At 43.7% G+C, this 26,189-nt stretch overlaps 1 protein-coding gene across 6 annotated transcripts in view; it reads left to right on the top strand.

The window, feature by feature from the left end:
- The window catches only part of TEX2 (testis expressed 2), a 106,791-nt gene that overhangs the window by 48,614 nt on the left and 31,988 nt on the right, over positions 1-26,189 (top strand). For all 6 annotated transcript variants that reach the window (XM_040452112.1, XM_040452107.1, XM_040452108.1 and 3 more), the window contains 3 exons: positions 15,072-15,272; positions 16,395-16,734; positions 17,989-18,236. In XM_040452112.1, coding sequence (XP_040308046.1) covers positions 15,072-15,272; positions 16,395-16,734; positions 17,989-18,236 — 789 coding nt within the window. The remainder of the gene's footprint in view (positions 1-15,071; positions 15,273-16,394; positions 16,735-17,988; positions 18,237-26,189) is intronic.

Raw genomic sequence — 26,189 nt, 5'->3', positions numbered from 1 at the left:
AACCATTTTATGACACTTTAAAACATTTAGCAGTGTTGACATTAAATTTAGGACCCAAATGTTGCTATGAGAAAAGGAAGTGTAGCGGAGCCTGACTTTGAGCATCTATTTTCTGTTACATTCTGTCATTGGACATTGTGCTTTACTTTCCTTAAGGGGTAGGATAACACTAGCTATTGTAACAAATTAGAAGTTTGTTTCTTGCCTGCATAACACTCCAGTATAGAATGGGTGCCCATCCCACACGTTGATTCATGGGGTCAAGTTCCTTCCATATTGTGACTCAGCACACTTTTTCTTAAAAGGCCAGATAATAAATATTTTAGGCTTGTGGGTCATACAGTTTCTGTTACAATCACTCAACTCCTTATGGTAGCAGGAAAACAGCTGCAATGTGCAAATAAATGGGTGTGGCTGTGTTCCAATAAAAGTTTAAAGAAACAGGCCTCAGGCTCAGTTTGTTGACCCCTGCCTGGGGTATTAGAGTTCTTTGCATCTAGCTGGCAGAAGGAGAAAGAGAAAGGAAGAGAAGGCATACCTACTTATAAGGCCTGTACCCAGAAGTGACATACATAACTTCTATTCACATTCCACTGTGAGCTAGTCATATGGGTCCTCCAAAGTAGCAGGGGTCCTCGGGAATCTCGGACTTGGCCTGGGCAGATTCTTCCCAGCAACAGCTATACACTACAGAAAGGGGTGCCCGAAGTTTGAAGGCACAGTTAGCCTTCTCTGCCTCCCTTTCGTAGTACTTACAAGTATCCTAGTTACATGTATGTTTATCATCCGTCTTCTCCAGTACACCATAAGCTTCATGAATGCACAGGCCATATCCATCTTGTTCATCATTATGTCCTCAGCACCTGGCACATATTGGACACATGATAAGAGTATTTATTGGATGAATAGATCGGTAGGTGGGTGGATGGATAAATGAGTGAAGGAACGAATGAGGTTTTATCAGGAAATGTAGGCAGTGAGTCAGTATTGACCCGGTCATCTCCTAATGAAGTTGCTCTTTTTAAAGAAATCCCTGATACTATTAAAAAAAAAAAAAAAAAATTGATTGAAAGGGGTGGTCTTTTAGGAAGATAAAAAATAATTACCAAAAAGTACAGATTAGTGAGAGTTTTTTTTATTTCCCCATTGCAGTGGAAACACCAAGGTGGCCCATCTTTGACAGGATTTGAAACCTGATGTTTACTGCTTGGGAAGCATCTGGCAGCAAGTCTGCTTTTCTCTTACCTGTACTCATACAGCACTGGCCTCCTGAATTCAAAGGGAGAGAAGACCGCTGGCGTCTGCCAAGTAGAGCATTAGAGAAATGGGGATGGTGGCAAGTTCTAGATCTCTGCTCCCTAAATATATGGTTTTAAAAGCAATGCAGGAGATGGGCCTTGGTTCCTTTACGAAACAGGTCTGTGAACCTGTTCCCAGGGTGGAGTTAAAAGAACCGCTTTTTTTTTTTTTTTTTTAAATAATTTACATCCAAGTTAGTTAGCATATAGTGCAATAATGATTTCAGGAGTAGACTCCAGTGATTCATCCCCTACGCATCACAGCCAGTGCTCATCCCAACAAGTGTCCTCGTAAATGCTCCTTGCCCATTTAGCCATTCCCCCACCCACAACCCCTCCAGCAACCCTCCGTTTGTTCTCTATATTTAAGAGTCTCTTATGTTTTGTCCTCCTCCCTGTTTTTATATTATTTTTGCTTCCCTTCCCTTATGTTCATCTGTTTGGTATCTTAAATTCCACGTATGAGTGAAGTCATGTGATATTTGTCTTTCTCTGACTGATTTTGCTTAGCATAATACACTCTAGTTCCATCCTCGTTGTTGCAAATGGCAAGATTTCGTTCTTTTTGATCGCCGAGTAATATTCCATTGTGTGTGTATATACATATACACACACATTTTTATCCATTCATCTGTCGATGGACATTTGGGCTCTTTCCATACTTTGGCTATTGTTGATAGTGCTGCTATAAACATGGGGGTGCATGTGTCCCTTCGAAACAGCACACCTGTATCCCATGGATCAATGCCTAGTAGTGCAATTGCTGGGTCGTAGGGTAGTTCTATTTTTAGTTTTTTGAGGAACCTCCATACTGTTCTCCAGAGTGGCTGTACCTGTTTGCATTCCTATCAGCAGTGCACAAGGGTTCCTGTTTATCCACATCCTCGCCAACATGTCGTTGCCTGAGTTGTTAATGTTAGCCATTCTGACAGCAATGAGGTGGTCTCTCATTGTGGTTTTGATTTGTATTTCCCTGATGATGAGTGATGTTGAGCATTTTTTCATGTGTGAAAGAGCCCCTTTTTGAAAAATAGCTTGATTTAGGGAATTAGCTGTTTTGAGCTATTTTCTGTGGATCCACTACTATCCTGTTGGTATTTATAGAGGATGTAATGGTGCAGTTCTTGAGGGCAAGTATGGAAACTCTAAAAACAATTCCAGGACACATGCTATAAAACCCGCCTGTGATAAAGATCTCTGGTATAGAGGCACAGCCCATTGACCGTGGTCCCACGTACCCCATCCAGGAGCCCCATGAACCGCAGAGGCAGGGGTCCTGGTGCTCCAGGACTGTTTTAGGAGACTGCGTGTTTTTAAACTTCTGAGACATGTAAGTTCTCATTGATGGGCCCAGGAAATCCTTGCAGCCTGGGCTGACAGTCCTAAATTGGCTCCATAAACAATCCAGAAAGCACTGCAGTTTTTCTTCTATGAGACTTCCCATGAAGATGAGAAGGAAAAGTAAAGCTCTTCTGCACTTTATCCAGGTGATTTTATTATTCCATCCACACTGTACACATTTGTATTCAACAGTGACCCTGCTACAGTGGTGAATATGTAGGATGGAGAGTCACAGAGACCAGTTTGCAGCCAAGTAGTAGCTGTTCCCAAAGCCTGATAGGCAGTTGGTTAGGCCTCATGCCCCTCTGCCATCTCTCACTCAACCCTGCCAGTCAGCAGCTCTCTGGTCCGGGGTGGAAGCAGTCAAAACCTCTTTGAGGCCAAACAGTTGTCACAAAGTCCACAGAATGACTCTTAGAACCTCCTCCAAAGCCTGCTTGTTCTTAATGTTGGGGCATGCATACATTATGAATTCATACATTCACGCTGCTGATGAGAAGCAGCAAATAGGAGAAAGGTTGCCACGTAGGCAGCCAGGTGACAAGTCGAATGCGTGACAGCCAGGAGGGAAGGCCAGAAGGTTAGGAGACCCTAATGTGACTGAAGGCTTGGCAGTTGGGCTAGGTTAGCTCCAGGCAGAGCCTCGCGTGTGCTGCAGAGTCCAAGGGCATCATTTTGAGCAATGCTCTCTGCGTGGTAACTTTCTGGGGGTTTTATCTGGGGGGACTAGCTACGTAGCCTGAGCTAGGGACCCTGGGAAAGACTGGGTCTGGGCATGGGGAGAATGAGGCATTTAGAGTCAGCAGTGACTTTGGGATGTTCGTTTTTGCTGAGCATTCTTAAGCAAGTTGAATGCTTCTTCTCTAACAATGCGCTTGTCACTTGACCAGGAGTATGCTTCAGTGCCAGTCGCTCACAATGACCTTCCCCATGTCTATAATGATAAGCTTCCTGAAGATTTCAGAAGGTTTTTGGATATGTTCAAGTGTATGACTCATGTAGTTTTGAATTCTATTTGTGGGTAAATTCTTTATTTCAGACTTATAAACTGCTTGTAGAACCCAACAGTAGAATGTTAGTTTCTGGAGTGAAGATCTGTGTTGTTGTTGTTTTTGTTGTTGTTTTGAGAGAGAGAGAGAGAGAGAGAGAGAGAGAGAATCTTAAGCAGGCTCCACACTCAGCGCAGAGCCTAACACGGGACTGGATTCCACAACCCTGGGATCATGAACTGAGCTGAAACCGAGAGTCAGAAGCTTAACTGACTGAACCACCCAGGTGCCCCTGATCTGTCTCTTTTTAAAAAAGATGGCCCGAAGGTTGACTAAAATTACATTTCTACCATTGCAAGACTAATAGAGATGAAATTTGGAGAACCTTTTTTCCTTAGGTTCCTTAAATATCAAATTTAGATATTTAGTAAGAGGGAGAGTTTTTTAAATATTGAATTCCCAAAATACAGGCTTTGGTTTTGATATGTAAAAGAATAATTTTGTAGAGAGGACATAATCAATTTTGAGAAGAAATTCAAACTTGTAAATTTAATCTCAATTTCATGGAATTTTTTTCTTTTAAGAAATTAGAGTGTGCAAATCTTAAGAAGAAAACAGCTGCATTACAGCCAAAAGAGACTTGGGTTGCTTTTCGTTGGTCTCTTATAACCCCCAGTACAATGAGTACAAGAAATAAAAAAGCATTTATTTCTACGTTATATAGAACTGGAAATATTCTGCTCCCATAATGGGTCACTTGAGGTTTTATGTATGGCTTTTATAAACATGTCTGTTTCCCAATGTCCCATGCTGTTTGAGAAGCATTAGGTGAGATATTTCAAAGCAGGCAGCCCTCACTTGGCAAGCAGGTACCCATGTTTTAAAGTTGGTTGGAGAGTTAACGGCGCAGGAAATGTGTCCTGAATTCCATGGGAACAGTGTAGTTAAAGAGGTCAGGTGACTCCAGCATGATTTTTTTTTTTCTTGGAACTTTTGTTTTCCAACTTTTCATTATAGAAAATGTCAAGTATACACAGAAGTAGAGAGCATAGTGTAATGAAAGCCCATGTACCCAACACCCAGTCTCAGCTTCCACAATTATCAACATTTTGCCAGTTTCCCACTCAACCCATTAGCTTACAGCATAGCTAAACAATAATTCTGGTTCACTCCTATAGAACTAAGTTTATAACATCATTTCCTTGAGAAAACATATCCTGAGTTCCGGCTGGGTGTTACAGGACCATCCTTTTTGGTTTTGTTGCAAGTTTCATCTATGGAGTGAGGAGAGAGGCTGTGGGCATAGGTGAGTCTCAATCATGTTTTTTGGAAGAGTAAGGTTTAATCATGAAAGAAATCAATGCTAGATATCTTTCAACTCTAATATTTATTTTAATGTATAAAGAAAAGTATTAAGTCCACCGAAGATTGTTCTTATTGTTCAGTATTTAACCTTTAAGAAGAGGTTTGCTATACCCCCAAAGGAGGTTCCCAGCGAGATGGCATCAGAGTATGAACATGTTGGTGGGTTGGTGCCCAAGGCCGCTGTTGTGATCTCTCTGCTTCATTCTTTTGCTTCTTTTCAGTGGTCTCCAAGATGGATTGCTAAAGACTCTATCCAAGAAAAAAGTATTAGTTTCTATTTATATGTATTTTTACTCTTTCTAAGGAAGTTTATAGGCTTTGCTAATATTTAACATACAGATGACCATATAACCACCTTTGTCAAAATCCTTGGAAATTATCGACAAGACTATTTGAAATATGGATTTACATCCATTATCATTAATGATGAGCCTCACCCTAAGTATATATATTGTGCCTGGAGGTGTCAGCTGAAGATAATACAAAGCTTTCAGAAAGGAAAAACTAAAAATTTCCAAAAGGTTAATTACTTCATCTTTTTCTCTCAATTCCTATTTTTTACTTTTTATAAAAGCTATATACTTCTCAATTCCTATATATAGCTTTATAAAAGCTATATATCTCTCAATTCTGTTTTTTACTATATTATAAAAGTAATATATTAGAACATGATTTATAAACAAATGGATATATTATGGGTACATACTCAAAATTTTTGAGCTGCTAGGATGTATGATCTAAAAAGTTTGGAGGCTACTGATTTATTGGCTTGCTAATCTATTGTCTTATAATTTCAAAACTTGTTGATATGATTTAATGTTTATCATGTGTTAACATAACCGAGACCTTGATTATTTCAGTGGTTCATCTGAGATCATGTTATTTTTTGGTCAAATGTGAATGTTTTCTCTTACGTTTCCTGCTATTTGCCAGTACGTTCTGAAAAGTGTTCTATGGGGTGCCTGGTTGGCTCAGTCTGTTAAGTGTCCGACTCAGCTCAGGTCATGATCTCAGGGTCCATGGGTTCGAGCCCTGCATCAGGCTCTGTGCTGACAGCTCAGAGCCTGGAGCCTGCTTTGGATTCTGTGTCTCCCTTTCTGTCTGTCCTCTCCCTGTCATGCTGTGTCTCTGTCTCTCTCTCAAAAATAAATAAACATTAAAAAAAATTTTTTAATAAAAAAATAAAAAGTGTTCTATGGTCACATGAGTAGGAAAAGCTGAGATAAAGGCCATTTTGCCAGTGTCTGTGGCTTTAGCTCTGACTCCATAGCTTCTAGTGACACGGCTGTGAAGGTGACCTTGAAGCAGGCAGTTGGAGAATGTGGATGGTATTGATGCTGGGATTTCCCTCCCCTAATGAACCTTTTTCTTCCTCTTCTTGACGGTATCTTTGAGCAGCACTTATTGTGTTTTGTTTTGTTTTTATATTAAATACAATTTATTGTCAAATTGGTTTCCATACAACACCCAGTGCTCATCCCAACAGGTGCCCTCCTCAATGCCCATCACCCACTTTCCCCTCTCCCGCACCCTCCCCCCCCATCAACCCTCAGTTCATTCTCAGTATTTAAGAGTCTATTATGGGGGCGCCTGGGTGGCACAGTCAGTTAAGCGTCCGACTTCAGCCAGGTCACGATCTTGCGGTCCGTGAGTTCGAGTCCCGCGTCGGGCTCTGGGCTGATGGCTCAGAGCCTGGAACCTGCTTCCGATTCTCTGTCTCCCTCTCTCTCTGCCCCTCCCCCGTTCATGCTCTGTCTCTCTCTCTGTCTCAGAAATAAATAAATGTTAAAAAAAAAAAAATTAAAAAAAAAAAAAGAGTCTATTATGGTCTGCCTCCCTCCCTCTCTGTAACTTTTTTCCCCCTTCCCCTCCCCCATGGTCTTCTGTTAAGTTTCTCAGGATCCACATATGAGTGAAAACATATGGTATCTGTCTTTCTCTGCCTGACTTCTTTCACTTAGCATAATACCGCCCAGTTCCATCCACATTGCTACAAATGGCCAGATTTTATTCTTTCTCATTGCCAAGTAGTATTCCATTGTATATGTAAACCACATCTTTATCCATTTGTCAGTTGATGGACATTTAGGCTCCTTCCATAATTTGGCTATTGTTGAAAGGAGCAGCACTTATTTTGAATGTTGACCATTTGCTTGAGGCTGTCGTTCATAGTATGAAGTCTATATGTCTGTTGGTCTGTTTGTCTTTTATGGGTAAAACCAAATTTGTATCTAAAGTTCTGTAAATTTAAGTAGACTGTTCCTGCTGTATTTTCTAAGTCCATGATCTGTGATATCACGTTTTAACTCACGACTCCAGTTCTAAACCATTATTAATACATCAAAAAGGGTCAAGGGGCACCTGGATGGCTCAGTCGGTTAAGTGTCCCAACTTCAACTTAGGCCATGATCTCGTAGTTTGTGAGTTTGAACCCTGTGTCACGCTCTGTGCTGACAGCTCAGAGCCTGGAGCCTGCTTCAGATTCTGTGTCTTCCTCTCTCTCTCTGCCCCGCCCCTGCTCACTCTCTGTCTATCTCTCTCTCTCTCTCAAAAATAAATAAAAAACATTAAAAAAATTTTAAAAAGGGCCAAAACCTGAAAAGAGAAAATCTTGCTTATGTTTTACTTTTGGAGACAGAAGAAAAGTGATCACCTGTTTATTTGCCTCGGAGATGATTTTCAGCAGCAGGGGCCTCAGCCCTGGCTCCGTCCTGTTTAGGATTTGCTCCTTCCCTGATAGGCTAGATGAAGGAATGATGCAGGAGAGCTGAGTGACAGGCAGCCTCAAGTGCCAGCACAGCCACATGGCAGCAGAATGTCAGTCCGGGCAACACTGAAGATAGAGAAGCCCCGTCGCTTCCTCGGGCCGGAGGGCTGATGCTTTACTCTGGTCAACACAGCATCAAGTTGACCAAGAGAGCATTGGTCTTGACCTCCTGGTTGGCACTGTAACTGAAAGTGAACATAATAGTAGTCCTTCCAGACTTTATTATTTTGCAAAAGGTTAATTGCAGCTTTTAATCTTTCCAAGTATGAAATGAGTCCCTTTATAGATTGTGGTTTGTACTTTCAGCCAGATACGGCTTCTAAATCCAGTAGAGGATGGAAGAGAAACCCCTGACCTTTTACAGATGGGATCACAGGACCAGTCGGTGGGCCAGACAGCTGCAGCCCAGCTGACTGTGGTCATTGTCCCCTAGTGTATGCACTGTCTCCATTTTAACAGTTCCAGCCTCAGAAAGAGACCAGGCTTGTCTGAGCTGCTTTCATGTAGGTTGAGAACATCTCTGAGTTTTTTTATTTAAAAAAAAAAAAAAATGTTTTTTTTTTAACCTTTATTTTTGAGACAGAGAGAGACACAGCATGATTGGGGGAGGGTCAGAGAGAGGGAGACACAGAATCTGAAACAGGCTCCAGACTCTGAGCTGTCAGCATAGAGCCCGAGGCGGGGCTTGAACTCACAGACCGTGAGATCACGACCTGAGCTGAAGTCGGACGCTCAACCGACTGAGCCACCCAGGTGCCCCAAATCTCTGAGTTTTTTTAGTTGAGCTGTTGAGATGGAATGAGTTGCTGACTGCATATCTCTTTATACCCACTCCCATGTCCCATAACAAAATAAAATTGGAGAAATATCTTACTTGGTAAGAAATTCAAGGTTGAGAATGTTAGAGAGCTGAGCAGTAGACGGTCGAGCATGTTCGAGGGACAGGGTGCAGGCCTTGAAGTCGCTGCACTGCTCTCAAGTTTGATATTTGACTTCGATCTGGAAATGCTGTTTGCAGCTTAATCCAGGGAGTTGGTCAAGCTGTGGGAAAAAGTGGGCTGAGTGATGTTATCAAAGGCAATTCGGTTTGTATTGGGAGATCGCTTTTTGCAGGGACAGCCTGCCTGGTTTGGGGTCAGTAGGATGCATCAGGGGACAGAAGCAGGAGGATCATGCCTGGCCACCTCTTGGTCCAGGCGTCCGAATAGCCAGTCAGCGTCCTGACTAATGTGGGTCGAGAAATAGCCCCTTTGAGTTTGTCAGGGTCTCCTTTCAAAGGTTGTAATGTTCTGGAAAGAGCTCTGCATGAGAGTTAGGAAACCTTGGTATCAGTCACGGCACCTGCCTTTCTCTGCTGTAGGGAAATGGCTAATTTAGTTTCTGTCCCGAAAAGCCTTTTTTGCTCTTCAATTCTTTTTTACTCTTTAATCTTAACTCTTAAGATTCTTCCCAAGGGTACCTGTTCTCTCTCTTTTTTTAAGTTTATTTTTTTATTTTGAGAGAGAGAGAGACAGAGAGGGAAAGAGAATCCCAAGTAGGCTCCGCTCTGTCAGCGCAGAGCCCGACGCGGGGCTCGAACTCACTGTGAGATTATGACCTGAGCCGAAACCAACTGAGCCACCCAGGCAGTCTAGGTGTGCTCAAATATGATCAGCTTATTCTCTCGTTCTGTGCTATTTTGTGCAATTACAACTTGGTTTTCTCCTTGGGAGCAGTGACCAAGCCTTCTACTTCAAAGTAACCCCTGCCCCTCTCTGCACTTGGTAGGATCTCAGCTCCTTCCTTTGCTTCTCTCCACTTAGGCAGCTAGAACAATACTTACCAGGCTGTGAAGAGCACACCAGCCTGTCCTATTCACTCGTGCTTTACATACAGATTTCATTTAATCCTCTTGGGCACCCTCTGAATTGGGCTGTGTTCATGTATTCAGTCAACAAACACTCGTTACAACTCTGATTGTCTTGTGATGTTTGTACTCAAGTAGACCAGGCAGTTAACAGATACAGGGATAGGAGGGAGACAATAGAGAACTGAGCCTAGGTGATCATAGAGGCTCCCTGGCAGAAGTCTCACCTTTGCCGTGACCTGGGGGATGACCAGCCAGACAGAAGGTGGGCCATGCCATGGAGGGGAGGTAGGAGCCTGGGCCTCACAGTCAGGTAGACTTGGCTTACGTTCTGGATTTGCCACTCTCTGGGCCACTTGTTTTTTTGCTTGTTTGTTTTGTTTTGGTTTCTTTAAACCACTCTTTAGACAAATCACATAACCTCTCTCCTCATTTTCCTCACTTGGAAAACCTTGGGTAATTGGCAGAAGTAGATAATGCACCTGAAGTGCCTGGATCATAATATGAGCTCAAATGTCAGCTATTATTACAAATATTAATATTAATATCTTAAAATCTTATGTGTAAGATTTATTCTTTTTACTTATATATGCAAACTGTACTTCAACAAAGTGCTGTTAGCATGGAGAAGTTGATTACAGCTGGAGCAGAGGGTGAGGTGGGGACGGGGGAGGCATGAAGCTGGGAAGTAAGCCATGTTAGACGCTCTCGCTGGGGAGAAAACAGGGTAAGCATCATCCAACTTGGCAGTCAGCAAGTGGTGAGGCCAGGATTGGAACACAGGTGTGTCAGACTCATGTTCTGCTCATGTTTGTGGGCGGGCTTCAGGGCATGTGTTTGGACCAGCAGTCTGTCCTGTAATCAAGTATGATCAAGGGTCAGGCCTCACTTAAGCTAACCAACGATGGTCCACCACAGACCATCAAACTCGAACCATGCAGTTGAAATCCTGACTCGTGGGTTGTATTTGTTTGTTGGCAGGTATGGGCTTTAGCCTCTTGTAACTCCGTAACATGAAGAAAAGAAAATGGTAGTGCGGGAAGAAGGCAATGTGAAGATAAAAGGGAAGGAGGAGCCATGGGAGCCTTTGTGTTTGGAGCGCAGCCACTGGTGGTTCTGAAAGAGCAGATAGGGAGAAGGAGGGCCAAGCAAGCCCTGAGCCAGGGGAAGGGAGCTTGGAGCCCCTTGGACCTTTCCCAAGGAAAGGCATCTCCTAGATTGTCTTCCCAGGCCTCCCCCTGCCTCTCACTGCTGTGTCTTCCAGTGGGGCAGGTGTACGATTTTCTTTTTGTACTGTGTATGACTTAAAACTCTCTTTTCTCTTCCACATGCCTTTAAATCAGGTTGTTCTAGTATTTCTACAGTTTGGCAAGTGGCGGAGGGTGGCCTGTTACCTGTCAGAGCAGTCAGCAGAGGACAACCACATGTCGTCTCAGAGCCACGGCCGCGTTGGGGGGATGCGGGCTGCCCCCAGCAAGAACTCCGGAGGGCTGGCTCTCTGGCTTGGGAAGGAGCTCAGGCTGCTGGATTGAGAGCATGGCTTTGTGGCTAGAAGCCAATCCCTGAAGCCCTGTGGAAATGATTGCTCTCGTTAACCAGATGCAGGTACCCGCAGAGGGTATCACACATGCTGTGTATCCTGAGGTAGCCTCTCTTCTAGGTAGATGTGTGCTCAGAATGAAATAATTCAAGAAGAGCAATCCCTGGTGGGGACCGTATGGCTAAATGGCTCATAGATGACACCGATAGCAGTTTGCTCTTTTAATCTCATTATCATTCCCTGACCCTAAGAAAGTCTTAAGCGCCAGCCCTTCCATCCCTTCCTCCATGGATTCTTCTTGGTTTTAGTAGCTCTGCAAGTAACTACAACGTGGCCTTTCAGCGTGGCTCTGAAGTAGCCCAGAAAAATCGGATCTGCTTCAAGTCCTTTATTAATCTATTCGCCTTTAGAACTTTAGGCCTAGTAAGCCTATTTATGTAAGAAAGTGTCCTTTATTAATCTATTTGCCTTTAGAACTTTAGGCCCAGTAAGCCTATTTATGTAAGAAAGTGTCCTTTATTAATCTATTTGCCTTTAGAACTTTAGGCCTAGTAAGCCTATTTATGTAAGAAAGTGTTTCCTGCAACCAAATTGAAATAAAAAGAAAATGGTGGCTTGCATGCAGGAGATCTTTAGTGAAAATGTTGTTTGAAACCTTTTAGGTAAACATTGTTTAAAAAGACAAATATATTTCTAGAAAACGCATATTTTTTATAGTATATATGAACATTCACCAGATAGACCATATTCTGGGTCATAAAAACTTAACAAATTTAGGGATGCCTGGGTGGCTCAGTCAGTTGGGCGTCTGACTCTTGATTTCGGCTCAGGTCATGATCTCACAGTTTGTGGGTTTGAGCCCTGCATCGGGCTCTGGTGCTGGGCTCGAAGCCTGTTTAGGATTCTCTCCCCCTCCCTCTTCCCCTCCCCCATTCGTGCTCGCTCTCTCTCTCTCTCTCTCTCTCTCTTTCTCTCTCAAAATAAATAAATTAACATCAAAAAAAAAAAACCACAACAACATATTTAAAAGAACTGAAATTAGGCAAAGCGTGTTCTCTGACCATCATGGAATTAAAAACTAAAAACCAATAACAAAGATATCTGGAAGATTCCCAAATATTTGGAAGTTAAACAGCATACTTCTAATTAGCCTGTTGGTCCAAATATAGTCATAAGGGAAAATAAAAAATATTTTAACCAAATGAAATTGAAAGTACCTATCAAAAATTGCAGCTGGCACAGTGCTTAGAGGGAAATTAATAGCATTAAATGCTTGTTTTAGAAGTACACATTACCAATATTAGGATTGAAAGAGAGGATATCACTAGACTCTACAGACAAAAGCATAATAGGGAAGTATTACAAACAACATTATACCCGGAAGTTGGACAACTTCTATGAAATTCCTCGTAAGACACAAACTATCAAACTACCAAAGCTCACTCAAGAAGAAATAGATAGCGTGAATAGTCCAGTAGCAGTTAAAGAAATTGAATTCATAGTTTAAAACCTTTCAATGAAGAAAACCCAAACCCTAACCCTAACCCTAACTCCAGGTTCAGATGGCTTCCTTGGCAAATTGACTAAACCTTTAAGGAAGAAATATTTTACACAAACTCTTCCAGAAAATAGGAGAAGGAGTACTTCCCAACTCCTTTTATGAGGCTAGCTAATATTGAAAGATATTGCAAGAAAACTATAGACCACTTTCCCTTATGAACTTAGAGGGACAATTGAACAAAATATTAGTAAGCCAAATTCTTCAGTGTATAGAAAGGATAATAATAGTGGTATGCTGGTAAGCTGGCTCTCTGGGACGAGGGGAAACGCTCTTCATACTGTTCACTGATTTCCAGGGTATAAAAACTCCCACCATGGCTAATTGTAAGCTAACAACGTGAGGTCACTGACCGTGGAGTCAGGGAGAGATGTGTAGAATTAGCTCTCGCGAGCTGGTATAATCCAACTTCACATCATGACCAATACATAATTTTCCTGAGAATACGAGATTGGTTCAACATTCAGAAATCGATGAACGTACTTCACCATTATAACAGACTAAGGAAAAACACACAAAACACTATGAATCAAAAAATGTACTTAGTTCTACACTTAACAAAATAAAACTACCCAAACTGATACTCTTAACAGTACAGTCTACTTCAGGCCCCATTGTGCTCTATGTTGCCTGTCCCCTTTTTCATTTCATTGCTCTGATCATTGCAACACCTAGATTACCCCCTCTTCCTGTGGCCATTGCTTGCTTATTCAACATTTTTAATAGATGCAGTGACACATTAGGAGGAGGAAGAGATACTCCTAACGCATGCAAAAAAAACAAAAAAACAAAACACTCTACTGAGATCTATAAAACTATATAATTGGCTCATAAATTTTGCGTATATACCCCACGACGAAGGTTGTTTGTTTGTCTGTTTTTAACTTACATTCAGCGTACTTTTTGTGACGACCTTTTCCAGCAGGGTGGTAACATGGTGAAATGAAGACCCAGTTCTCTGCTGATTTGGGAGCAGCCTTGGGTCAAAACTCCTGTCCTTTTTAAAGTCTTTATATCAGCTCTTGACAAATTACTTGGCACATAGACAGTGCATGTTTTGATGAATGGATAATTGAATAACAGAGAATTCTGAGGATTCTGCATTTGCAGAGGCTCTCAGGTCAAGACTTCAGTGTGAGACTCAAGTACTCACCACGGAAATGGCCATTCTTTGAAAAGGATGGCAATCCCAACTGCAGTGTGATATTTAGTACCTCTCTGCTTGTTCCAGAAACATTTATAAAGTGAAGGGAGTGGAAGATAATCAATTAAAGTTCCCTAGAGAGTTTCTTTTTTTTTTTTTTTTTAATGTTTATCTTTGAGAGAGACAGAGCATGAGCAGTGGAGAGAGAGCAGAGAGAGAGAGAGGGAGACACAGAATCTGAAGCAGGCTCCAGGCTCTGAGCTGTCAGCACAGAGCCCAATGCAGGGCTCAAACTCATGGACCAGGAGATCATGACCTGAGCTGAAGTCGTGCACTTAACGACTGAGCCACCCAGGTGCCCTGAGAACTTATTTTAAGGAGATCTGGGACACTGTATCATCTGAAAAAGTACTGTGGGGCAGGTAGAGTATTAGATGATGAATATTGATCACAGCTATGAGAAGGAGCTTTAGCATAATTTTATGGTGTGTTAGGCTTTTGGGTGTTGTCCATGCACTTCAATGTGTGTGCTGTTTTTGAAGATCAGTGTATAAGTACATTTATGTTACTGAGGGGAGACCTGGGGCACAATTTTACTCATTGAAGTTATTATATGTGTTTGGATTTTGAAACACTGTTGATCATATCTATAATATTCAGTGCCTAATTCCTGATCATCTGCCTTACTGTGTGATTTCAGCGAGCCAGAAATGGAGCAGTAGGTGTTCTCTCAGTCCTGGAATGGTAGCATGAGTTAATGTGATCTGTGACATTCTAAAGATGGTTTGCAGGTGACCTGAGAAGAGAATGAGTTTGGCTAATTTAAGAAGGCCAGACTGGTGGGATTATTCACCCCCAGAGGAGGTCAGGCGGAGAGACTTGTTCTGTTTACATGAATAACACTTTTGAGTTTCCTGATTTGTTTGTTAGCTTTAAAAAAGAAAGAAAAGAAAAGAGAGAAGAACCTTCTATTTAGAGAAATGGACATTATCATTCTCCCCCAAATCCAGAGTTTTAGTTATCAGAAACATACTAAATTATGCCTCCACCCTAATTATCCTTCAAGCTGAGCACTTGTCTTAGCAACCTCTGGTCACCAATGAATTGACACTGGCGTCATGGTTAGGTTTGGTTTCAGTGTCCCGAATACCTCAGTGGTCTTCGTTTTCATAGCCAATCAGATTTGTACTCTAATTTTACTAATGGAAGTTTTTCTTCATCAGGGATGGATGAATGAGATTTACAACTATGATCCAGAAACTTACCACGCGACTTTGACCCATTCAGTCTTTGTTCGACTTGAGGGTGGGACCTTAAGACTTTCAAAACCCAATAAAAATATATCCAGGAGGGCAAGCTACAATGAAACAAAGCCAGAAGTTACCTACATCAGCCAGAAAATCTACGACCTTTCAGACAGCAAGGTGAGCCCAGCTAGTATGGGAAACACAAATGAAAGAAAAGCATTTGGAATCTTGGTTGCTTTACTGCATTTTTTCCCCTCAAAAAGGGTGTGTGTGTGTGTGTGTGTGTGTGTGTGTGTGTGTGTGTGTGTGTTTAAAGTATTAGTATAATTTAGGATGGTGCCTTTCATGCAGATCAGCCAAGCATCTTTTTAAATGCAGATTCTATTTCAGCAACTCTGAATGGGTCCTGAGAATCTGCATTTATGTGAGCTCCCAGGTGATACTCTTGCTGCTGGTCAGCAGACCACACTTTGAGGAACAAAGGCATAGCACACTCATCTGTTTTAAGGGTTATTTTTTTCCGTCAAACAAAAAGCTATGTTAGTGGTTTAGAATAATAACGACTGTAAATGTGGAAATTATGGGCTTGTAAAATAACTACATTTTGATAAGTGTTATATGCTTCTGTTTTTGAGAAAGGTAAATCATTTGTTATTCCAAAAAGCTATAGGTTCTCTGTTGTTATAACTCATGTGAGAGATCTTGAAGTTTACCCCAATGCAGAAGTATTTAAAATAGTTTTTGTATAAATTCACTCTTGAGGCTAATAAACTTGAGCTACCATCTAGATCTAGGTGGATAAATTCATTTGTTTTTTTCCGGTGTAAGGTTGGCCCAGGATCATTAAATTCAGTCAGTAGTCAAACTTAGTTGATGATGATCTACTCAATACTTTATGTGCCACTGTTACCTAAAAATTACAGATACCTGTTAACGCTTCCCGAATTCTTAAACATCTGCTTCTGAATGAGTTTGAGGAATAGCAGGTCACTTCTAAACATTTATCCCAGTTTCTTTTTTTAAAGATTTTGTTTTTAAGCAATCCCTGCACCCACCGTGGGTGGGGCTCGAACCCACACCCCCTAGATCAAGAATCACACGCTCTCAACAACTGAGCCAGCCAGGCGCCCCAAATTTATCCCAGTTTTTACAGTCGTGTTGTAGACAGGGTAGTAATTATGTCACACTTATTTTAGTCCAAAAGGCTATGAAGTTTGCATCATGTTCTGCATAATATTAATGCACAGTGTGGCCAATTCTTAATTTTGTGTGTAAATCATCATTTCCCTTTCACTCTAGATTTATCTTGTACCTAAAAGTTTGGCTCGAAAACGAATTTGGAATAAAAAGTACCCCATTTGTATCGAGCTTGGTCGACAAGACGACTTTATGTCTAAGGCCCAGACTGATAAAGAGACTTCTGAAGAAAAGCCGCCAGCTGAGAGAGAGCTGGGAGGCGAGGACCCTAAGAAGCCACCCCATCCTCAGGAGGGAACGAGATCAGGCCAGCGAGATCAGATACTGTATCTCTTTGGGAGAACTGGCCGAGAGAAAGAGGAGTGGTTTAGGCGATTTATTCTGGCATCTAAACTGAAGTCGGAAATCAAGAAGCCGCCTGGAGTCTCTGGAAGTAAACCAGGTAATGACATGTGTGCTAAATGCTTACGTATGTTTAAAGAGTCTGAAGGAGAACAGATTCTGAGAGAGATTCCCAGGTAGGTAGGAAGGAAGCCCACCCTGAACTGATGGTTGTCTAAGGAGTGTTCTCACGAATCATTTACCTTTTAGGCTGATCTCTGCAATCCTTTGCACTGAATCATTTAACCAGGGATGGAATGACTTGCAGATGTATGGGGTTTTGCCTTTCCTGGTTCCTTAGGATTGTATTTATTTTTACATACTGTGACTCCTCTGAGAAAAGAAATACAGGAGAACCTTAGATGTGACAAGGAGGCAGGTGAGTCAGGGCAGTATTTCAGGCTAGTGCTCTTAGGCTCCCAAACCTGAACATGGTCCGCCACGCCTGAGATCACCATAGAAATGCAGAGTCCTCTGGCCTCCCGACTCACATTTGTACCGAGGACCTGTCCCTCTGCCCCATGGACCCCACTTGCACCTTCGCTGAACCTCTCGGCGTTCTCTAGACCTACAGGACCCTGTCCTTCCTTTTTGCATATGCTGTTCCCTTTAACTGGAATGCTCTTCCCCCACCTGCACCAGGAAAATGCCAACTACTTCTTTAAGAGGCAGCCTGGAGGACACTACCTGTGAAAGTCAGCCCTGGGGCTCTCTTGTGCAGAGGTAGTCACCCCCATCTTTCTGCCCTGAAAGTCCTTCAGTTGGGCTTCAGTTACGATGGTTATTATAGAGAGCTGTGATTTCTTTGCCTGGGTGCCCAAATTCAAGGTCAGGGATTATGTCTCATTCTTCTTTTAATGTGGAATTGACCCAGAGAAAGTGCTTGATGAAAACCTTTGTTGAATGAAAGATGGTAGGTCTAGAATTGCCCCGAGCCGTGGGTGAGCACTTAGCTTTCTGCCCACTTTCCATTTGTCCCGGGGGGTATGTCAGTTCCGTATTTGACCCTAAGTGCTTACCAGGGGGGAAGAAAAAGAGAAAGGGACTTACCAGATGGGCTTCATGGCTTTCAGGTCTTCTGAATTATCTTGGAGAAGACTAAAAACTGTTCTAAAACATTATCTATTATTAGAGTGGAAGGTATTTTTCAGGCTAGGAAATGAAACCGTATATTTTTTTAAACAATCATTTGTTAGCATTATTGGCTGGTTTTCAGCTCAACCCAGTTGTGATAGTTGTTCGATGTTCTGTGTTCCGTTTCCTCTGCAATCACTTTTCTTTCTGTGAATTAACAGCCATCACTTCTTTGCTGCAGGGGTTTTGCCCTCACATAGCAGACACAACAGCCCCTCAGGGCACCTGACCCACAGCCGCAGCAGCAGCAAAGGCAGTGTGGAGGAGGTCATGTCCCAGCCGAAGCAGAAGGAGCTGGTGGGCAGTGTGCGGCAGAAGATGCTTCTGGACTACAGCGTGTACATGGCCAGGTGTGTCCCCCAAGAAAACCGAAGCCCCCAAAGGAGCCCTGTGCAGAGCGCGGAGAGCAGCCCCACGGCTGGGAAGAAGGTAAAGCTGGCTGCCTGGGCCGTGGCTTTTCTGCTTTTCTGCTCAAACTCATTTCTACCTACGTAAGCACTCTGAGCACTTCTTGTATACTAAGCCCAGCTGTAGGCACTGGGGACATGGGAGTGAACAAGACGGATAAGGGCCTTGTCCCTTCAGGTGGCTGGTACTCTAGTTGGTCGGGAAGACAGCAAGTAACAAACACCTGGTGGTGGCAAGAATGAAGGGAAAGCCAAGTACGGGAAGATGGAAAATGACCAGATAGCTTTTTTAGAGCAGTGGTCAAGGAGGGCCTCCTTGAGGAGGTGACATTTGGGCAGAGACCTGACCAAAGTGAGGAACTGAATCATGGGATCTGTGTGGGAGTGGCATTCCAGGGGAGAGGCCAGCGAGTGCTGAGGCCGAGGCCCGGGGGCCGGCAGGTGGTTGGCGTATTCACCGAACTGCGATGAGGCCAGTGTGGTGACAGGCGGGGCCTCGTGGGATCAGTTCTGAGGAGGGCGGGACGCACTGGGAGGTTTTTGAGCAGGGAGTAGTGTTGACCTATTTAAGGTTAGAAGCGGCTGTTCGTGGAGAGCGGGTGGTAGGAGGAAGAGAGCGGGTGAGGGGCTGAGAGCGGGCTGTGGAGAGTGGGGCCACGGAGGGGAAAACCACTGAGTTGGGAGACGTGGATGGAGGGCAGCTGGCTGGATGTGCTGATGAATTAGGGCTGGGGCGTGAGAGAACCGGATGGGCCAAAGATCACTCCTAACCTTTGACCTGAGCAACTGGGCAATCAGTGGGGACGTCCTCAGGCTCGTGAGTAATAGAGGTCTCATTCCTCAGTTACCTTTGTATTCTTAAATTCTCAGACTCCTTAGGGGCGCCTGGGTGGTGCAGTCGGTTAAGCGTCCGACTTCAGCCAGGTCACGATCTCGCGGTCCGTGAGTTCGAGCCCCGCGTCAGGCTCTGGGCTGATGGCTCAGAGCCTGGAGCCTGCTTCCGATTCTGTGTCTCCCTCTCTCTCTGCCCCTCCCCCGTTCATGCTCTGTCTCTCTCTGTCCCAAAAATAAATAAACGTTGAAAAAAAAAAATTAAAAAAAAAAAAATTCTCAGACTCCTTAGCTATTTCCAGTGCTTTTGAAGATTTCCCACGCGCATTACTCCCACAGTGTAACAAGCTGGACATTGACTCAAGATCATCTGCGATAAGATAAGGAATATAAGCTGCCATGTGCCAGATTCTTTAGGCACTTCCATAGAGCTACCGTGATCCCTTAAACAGTCTTGCAGATTAGATGCTCTTCTCTCCCATTTTGTAGATGGAGAAACAGGCTCACCCAGTTGAGTAGCTTAATTTCACAGTTGCTAAGTGACGGCATGTACGAAACCTGGCCTGGGGGCTCCCTGGCCCTCAGCTGCCACGACTGTCATTTTGCTGGCCATTCTGAAACTGTGCTGGACCTGAGGCCTCCCGCCGCTACTCCGCTCAGGCCCTAAGCACCGCCTCCCGCCTGTGGAGCACAAAGCCTGTTTTTCTCATGTTCAGTAGCTTGCTACAGTGTTTGACCTCTTACAGTGACTGTATTTCTGTTCTTAACAGGAAGCACTTGGTGCCGCCTTCTTTGCGCTGTTAGCCAGTCATGGGTTTTCATTCATTTCACTGATCGCCTTCAGTGTGGAAGAGGCCCCTGAACCCTCACTCAGCTGACTCTGTCAGCCAAAAACAGACCATATGCCTCTGCCGGCCTCTCACCCACTGCCTCTGCCCTCTGACCTAAGTTACCAGCTAAAGTGGGAAGTTGACCTTCCTCTAGGCCGGGGTTGGGCAATACAAAACGATTCTAGGGATGTCCTGTTTACCACCAGCGAATCCCCCTACCCCAAATCCCTTTTCTCCCTGGGTTATCAGCTGTCTGGCCTCTCATCAGACTCAGGGAAATCAGGAAGATAATTGTATTCATACTAATGTAAGAAAATTATGTAATAAAATTCTTGCCTTTTGAAAGAGTTCCTTAAATTTAAAACAAAAACAAAAACACGGGCCTGGGTGGCCCAGTCGGTTAAGCATCTGACTCTTGATTTCATCTCAGGTCATGGTCTCATGGTCGCGAGCTAGATCAAGCCCCGCGTCGGGCTCTACACTGACACAAGCCTGCTTGGGATTCTCTCTCTGCACCCTTCCCCATCCGCCTCCCACCCCCCACCTGCATTCACACATGTGAGCGCACGTTCTCTCTCTCCCTTTCTCAAAAACAAAACAAAGCAAACATGTTTTAGAACATTGTTTCCTCAGTGTTTCTTACATGTGCTTGTTGTATCGTGTCCCCACTGGGGTCTGTGGAAGCCCCAGGAGGGGCTGGGGGGCCCTGATGGCGCATAGCCCAGCCCCTCAACCCAGCATCGCTGCCGCTGGGGGATTCTCTACTGCAGACCTCCTTTCTGAGTACTTGGCATTTACCTCTTTAAGTGTCAAAACATGTTTTTCGTCTTCTAAGTATGATGAAATCTTTAAAAGCCACATTGCATTTCCTGGCCCCCTTAGGCAGAGCAGGCAGGGACGATTTAATCTTGATAATTGAGGGGCGCCTGGGTGGCGCAGTCGGTTAAGCGTCCGACTTCAGCCAGGTCACGATCTCGCGGTCCGTGAGTTCGAGCCCCGCGTCGGGCTCTGGGCTGATGGCTCAGAGCCTGGAGCCTGTTTCCGATTCTGTGTCTCCCTCTCTCTCTGCCCCTCCCCCGTTCATGCTCTGTCTCTCTCTGTCCCCAAAATAAATAAACGTTGAAAAAAAAAATTTTTTTTAAATAAAAAAAAAAAATCTTGATAATTGAAGAACTTAACAACAAACAAATCCAAGCTTGTCGTCGTGCAGGCCTGCCGAGGTCAGAGGCCTCTCACCCCGTCGGAGCCATCAGGCTGCGGATCCTGCAGCCGTTCATCTCCATTGCCATTTGGCTGCTGTTTGTCCGCATCCTTCTAGCTGCTTTTCCTTGAGTGCTTCCCCATCTCCCACCCCCACCCTTAATGCAGCGACTCCAGTCTTCGTGGGCTGGGAAACCAGAGAGGCAGAACCGTGTGAACGGGATGACTGTCCTTTTGAAGAAGACCTATGAGGCCTGGTGCCGGGCTCCAGCATCCACTTGGCCTGCCCGAAGCGTGTGGCGGCCTAACGTGCATAACAGTTACTCATTTTACTTACCGACTTGTACTTGACTAGGCTTGTCAGTGAAGGCTTCTCTCTGCTCCATACAGTGTCAGCTGAGGAGGTCGGACTGGGGGCCAGAGGAGCTGAGGCATCCAGGGAGTGGAGGCCTCACTCCCACGGCTGGCACACAGATGCTGGTAGTTGGCTGGGAGCTCACCTCTCCGTGTGGCCTGGTGACTGGGTTCTGAGGGCAAGTCTTTCTAGAGAAAGAGCCACCTTTTATGACCTAGTCGTGGAAGTAAAATAACACCACTTCCATCATGTTCTTTTAGAGCAGTCAGTGTACCTTCCCAGGTTCAAGGATGGGGGTATAGATTCTACTTCTTGCTGAAGAAGTAGCAAGTTCTTGGAAGAGCGTGTGGGTTGGGAAATACCATTGTGCCATTTGGGGGAAGGAAGATCTGCTATAGCTTCCTGTACTACTTTTATTTCTTTTCATGCTTTCCTTGAATTAAGTCAGGGGAAGTAGTTCTTAACCAGTTTTACTTCTTATTAATTTTGCAGTTTAAGCAACCAAGGACCTTTTCCCTCCATTTTTAATTTTTTTTTTTTTTTAATTTTGTGTGCGTGTGAAACATTAACATGGTTCCAGAGATCAAAGCTGTGCAAAGACCTACACTCAGAAAAGGGCCATCTCCCCACCCGGTATCTTCCATTCCTCCATCCCTGACGTAAGCCAATCTCCTTAGTGTCTAGTTTATCCTTTCTGGCTTTATTGCCCCTTCTGTCTTAGTCAAATGGTAGCATATTATGGATACTATTTTGTACCTTACTTTTTTCACTTACCAGTACATTCTGGAAATCACTCCACATCAGTTCCTGGATGTCTCTCCCTCCTCTTGTTTTTAAACAGCTGCAAAGTACTTACTCCATTGTAAAAATGTTTCACAGTATATAGACATTCTCTCTTTTATAGGGGCTTAGAGGTTGTTTCCAGTATTTTGCAATTACAAACAGTGATGGAGTGAATAGTTTGTGCATGTGTATTTTTGTGTTGTTGGGGGTGTATCTCTAAAATAAAATCTTAGAAGTGAGGTTGCCACATCAGAAGGTAAATGCACATGTATTTTTGTGAGGTGTTACCAAATCCCCTCCGTAAGCGTCGCACCAGTGTTTGTTCCCACCAGCCATGAATGCCTTTGCCCCCACAGTCTTGCCAAATATGGACCCTTTGGATGTGGCGATTACTGTTCATTCTTCCTGCCAAAGACTGGGCCACGTTATTTCTTAGGGTCCACTGCCTCTGACATAATGAGTCCGAGAGAAACTGAAAGGGCTCAGAGACAAAAAGGAACCCTTGACATTTTTTCAAGTTACACTGTCACATCACCAGTGTCAGCCACCGGCCAGAGCTTACCCAGTGTAGCAGGTCCCCTCCTCTTTCGTAGAGGGAGCTTGGGACACAGCTCCAGGCCTTCGCTTCAACCTCTCCCCTTCCCCACTGTCCCCCTGCTGCTGCCCCTTGTAGGCCATGGTCAGAGCATCTCTTACCCTGAAGGCTCCAAGTCTAATGGCAGCTTCCACCCACTGGGCCTCCTTGCTCACGTTCACCCAGTGCCAGACTAGGTCAGGAGGTGAATGGGGCCACTGGTGCTCAGGAGCCAAACTTGTGTTACAAACACCCAGGATGTAATTGGTAAATATAGACTAGGTTTGTATTAAACAGTGCTAAAACAACACAGTAATATTGTAATTATTCTTACAAAAATTAAAAACATATTCAGGGGATTCTGCATATTGAAACCACTTTGGAGCTCAAAACTTGAATTATAAAACCACTCTTTTCAAGGAAAGGCCTGGTTCTCCACTTGTTTAGTGGTTAGTGACCAGTTACCGAGCCCTGACCGGCCCTTGGGACTGCTTTGTCCCACAGCCACAGGCTGTGCAAGCCTCCAAAGTCTCCAAACCCCTGTGGTATTGGTGCCATTTTCTTGCTGTTCAGGTACCTCAACATCTAGAACAGTTGAGAGACCATGAGGCTGGCTGAGGAGGCCAGAGTTTATTGTCTTGTCAAGGTAGTCTGCTTGGTTTGAGGAGGAAATTTAAATAGTAATTCAGAAAAGAAGAAAATAAGGAAACTCTGTTTTTAATAATGTCTCCAGGTGGCATAGCATTACCCCTAGTGTGGTTAGCTTAGGAAGGGGGACCACAGGGCTGCCTGCAGATATGCTCTTGGAGGCTGCTAGTTCTGTGTGCCCCAAAGTGGCCTGCCTGGGAGAAAGGACCATCGGTGGGGCAGTGGTTTGCCTGTCCTCCAGGAGCAAGGCTCTGATACTCCGATTGTGTCACACACTTCCATGCTCATTATCCAGGGAAGATCCTAAATGTTGAGAGATACTGTAGGCCTCCCAGGTTTGGAGTGTCCTGTCTTCATTATTACTAGTTGTACTAATTGTCTTGTTACCTATGAACTGGATTGTAAGATATTACTCCCTATTTGCTGTTATCAGATGAGAACCCTAAAAAGCAAATAGGAATCCAACAGAAACCAGAAAGTCTTAAATGGGAGAGTGGTTTTCCAAAACTTCCCCTTTCTCTGCTCAAAGACAGCTCTTCAAACATTTAAAAGTAGAATTGAAAAGTGCTCCTTACACAGTGAGTAAAAAAAACCATGAAACCATATAGTTAATTTAAAAATAAATTTTAGGGGCACCTGGGTGGTTCAGTCAGTTAAGCATCTGACTTCGGCTCAGGTCATGGTCTCACAGTTCATGGGTTCAAGCCCTGCATCGGGCTCTGTGCTGACAGCTCAGAGCTTAGAGTCTGCTTCAGATTTTGTGTCTGCCTCTCTCTCTGCCCCTCCCCTTGCTCATGCTCAGTCTCTCACTCTCTCTCAAAAATAAACATTAAAAATTTTTTAAATACATAAATAAATGTTAGAAAGGATACAGAAAAGAGTGCCAAGACAGTTCAGGGAAGCAGGGAGAAGGAAAGAATAGTCTTTTCAACAAATGGTGCTGGAACAACTGGTATCCACGTGACAAAAGAATGAAGTTGGACCCCTACCTCACACCATGCACAAAAATTAACTCAGAAGAGCTCAAAACTATAAAACTCTTAGAAGAAAACATAAGCATAAATCTCTATGGCTTGGGTTAGGTAAAGCTTTTTTAGATAGGACACTGAAAGTACATGCAACCAAAGAAAAAATTATAAAAAGATAAAGTAGGGCCGCCTGGGTGGCTCAGTCAGTTGAGCGTCCAACTCTTGATTTTGGCTCAGGTCATGATCCCAGGGTCATGGGGTTGAGCCCCATCAAACACTGAATGTGGATTCTGCTTAAGATTCTCTCTCTCCCCCTTTGCCCATCTCCCCAGCTCATGATGTCTCTCTCTCTCTCAAAAAAAAAAAAGGATATATTTCATCAAAATTAAAAACTTGTGCCGCAAACAATACCATCAAGAAAGTGAAAAGACAACACACAGAATGGGAGCAAGTATCTCTAAATCATATATCTGATATGCTAGGACCTAAAATAGTTAAAGGACTCTTACCACTGAATAATAAAAAGGTGAATGACCCATGGGGAACCTGGGTGGTTCAGTCAGTCTGACTTGTGCTCAGGTCATGATCTCATGGTTTGTGAGTTCAAGCCCCACAGTGGGCTCTGCACTGACAGTGCAGAGCCTGCTTGGGATTCTCTCTCTCCCCCTCTCTCACTGCTACCTTCCCCCCCCCACAAATAATAAATAAATAAACAAACACTTTTTTTAAAAAGTGAATCACCCAACTAAAAAATGGGCAAAGGATTTGAATAGCTATTTCTCCAAAGAAGATAAAAAGATGGCCAGTGAGCCTAGAAAAGATACTCGGTCATTAGTCATCAGGGAAATGCGAATCAAAACCACAATGAGATACCACCTCACAACCACTAGGATGGCTAGAATGAAAAAAAGATGATAGCAAATATTAGTGAGGAAGTAGGGGAGGTAGAAGCATTGTATGTTGGTGGTGGGAAAGTGAAACAATGCAGCTGCTATGGGAAACACTTTGGTAGCTCCTCAAAGTGAACCTCTAGCTGTGCGACCCAGCAGTCCCACCCCCAGGCATATGGCCCAGAGAAACAGAAACGTATGGCCATGCAAACACTTGTACACAAACGTTCATGGCTCCATTATTCACAGTAGTCAAGAGTGGAAACTTCTACCACTTGATGGATGGATAGAATGTGGTAAATGCATACAATAGAATGTTATTCTGCAATAGAAAAGAATAATGTACGGACATGTGCTATAGCACGGGTAAAGCTTGGAAACATGATGCCTCAGAAGAGAAGGTCAGTCACAAAAGAGCACATATTGTATGATTCGCTCATGTGAAATGTCCAGAAGAGGCGAATTCACGGAGATAAATTGATGGTTGGTTGCCTGGGGACGGTGGGGACGGTGGTGGGGGTGGAGTTGGGGGAGAATGGCTAGGGGCTGCTCAGGAACACGAGGTTTCTTTTGGGGGTCATTAAAATGTTCTAAAGTTGATGGTGGTGACAGCTCTGTGAGTATGCTAAAAACCATAGATTTTACTCTTTAAATGGGTGCATTGTGTGTTATGTGAGCTGTATCTCCGTAAAGCTGTAAAAAAAAAAAAAAAAAAGAAGATACAAAACCATGTTAGTTTGATCCAATTATTTTTTATTTTTTTTTTTTTTAAATTTTTTTTTTCAACGTTTATTTATTTTTGGGACAGAGAGAGACAGAGCGTGAACGGGGGAGGGGCAGAGAGAGAGAGTGAGACACAGAATCGGAAACAGGCTCCAGGCTCTGAGCCATCAGCC

The sequence above is a fragment of the Herpailurus yagouaroundi genome, unplaced genomic scaffold, assembly GCF_014898765.1.
Source record: "Herpailurus yagouaroundi ecotype Mexico unplaced genomic scaffold, PumYag 206, whole genome shotgun sequence".
Lineage (NCBI taxonomy): Eukaryota > Metazoa > Chordata > Mammalia > Carnivora > Felidae > Herpailurus > Herpailurus yagouaroundi.
Note: the sequence above shows the minus strand (reverse complement) of the source record. Positions and strands in the feature narration are given on the sequence as shown.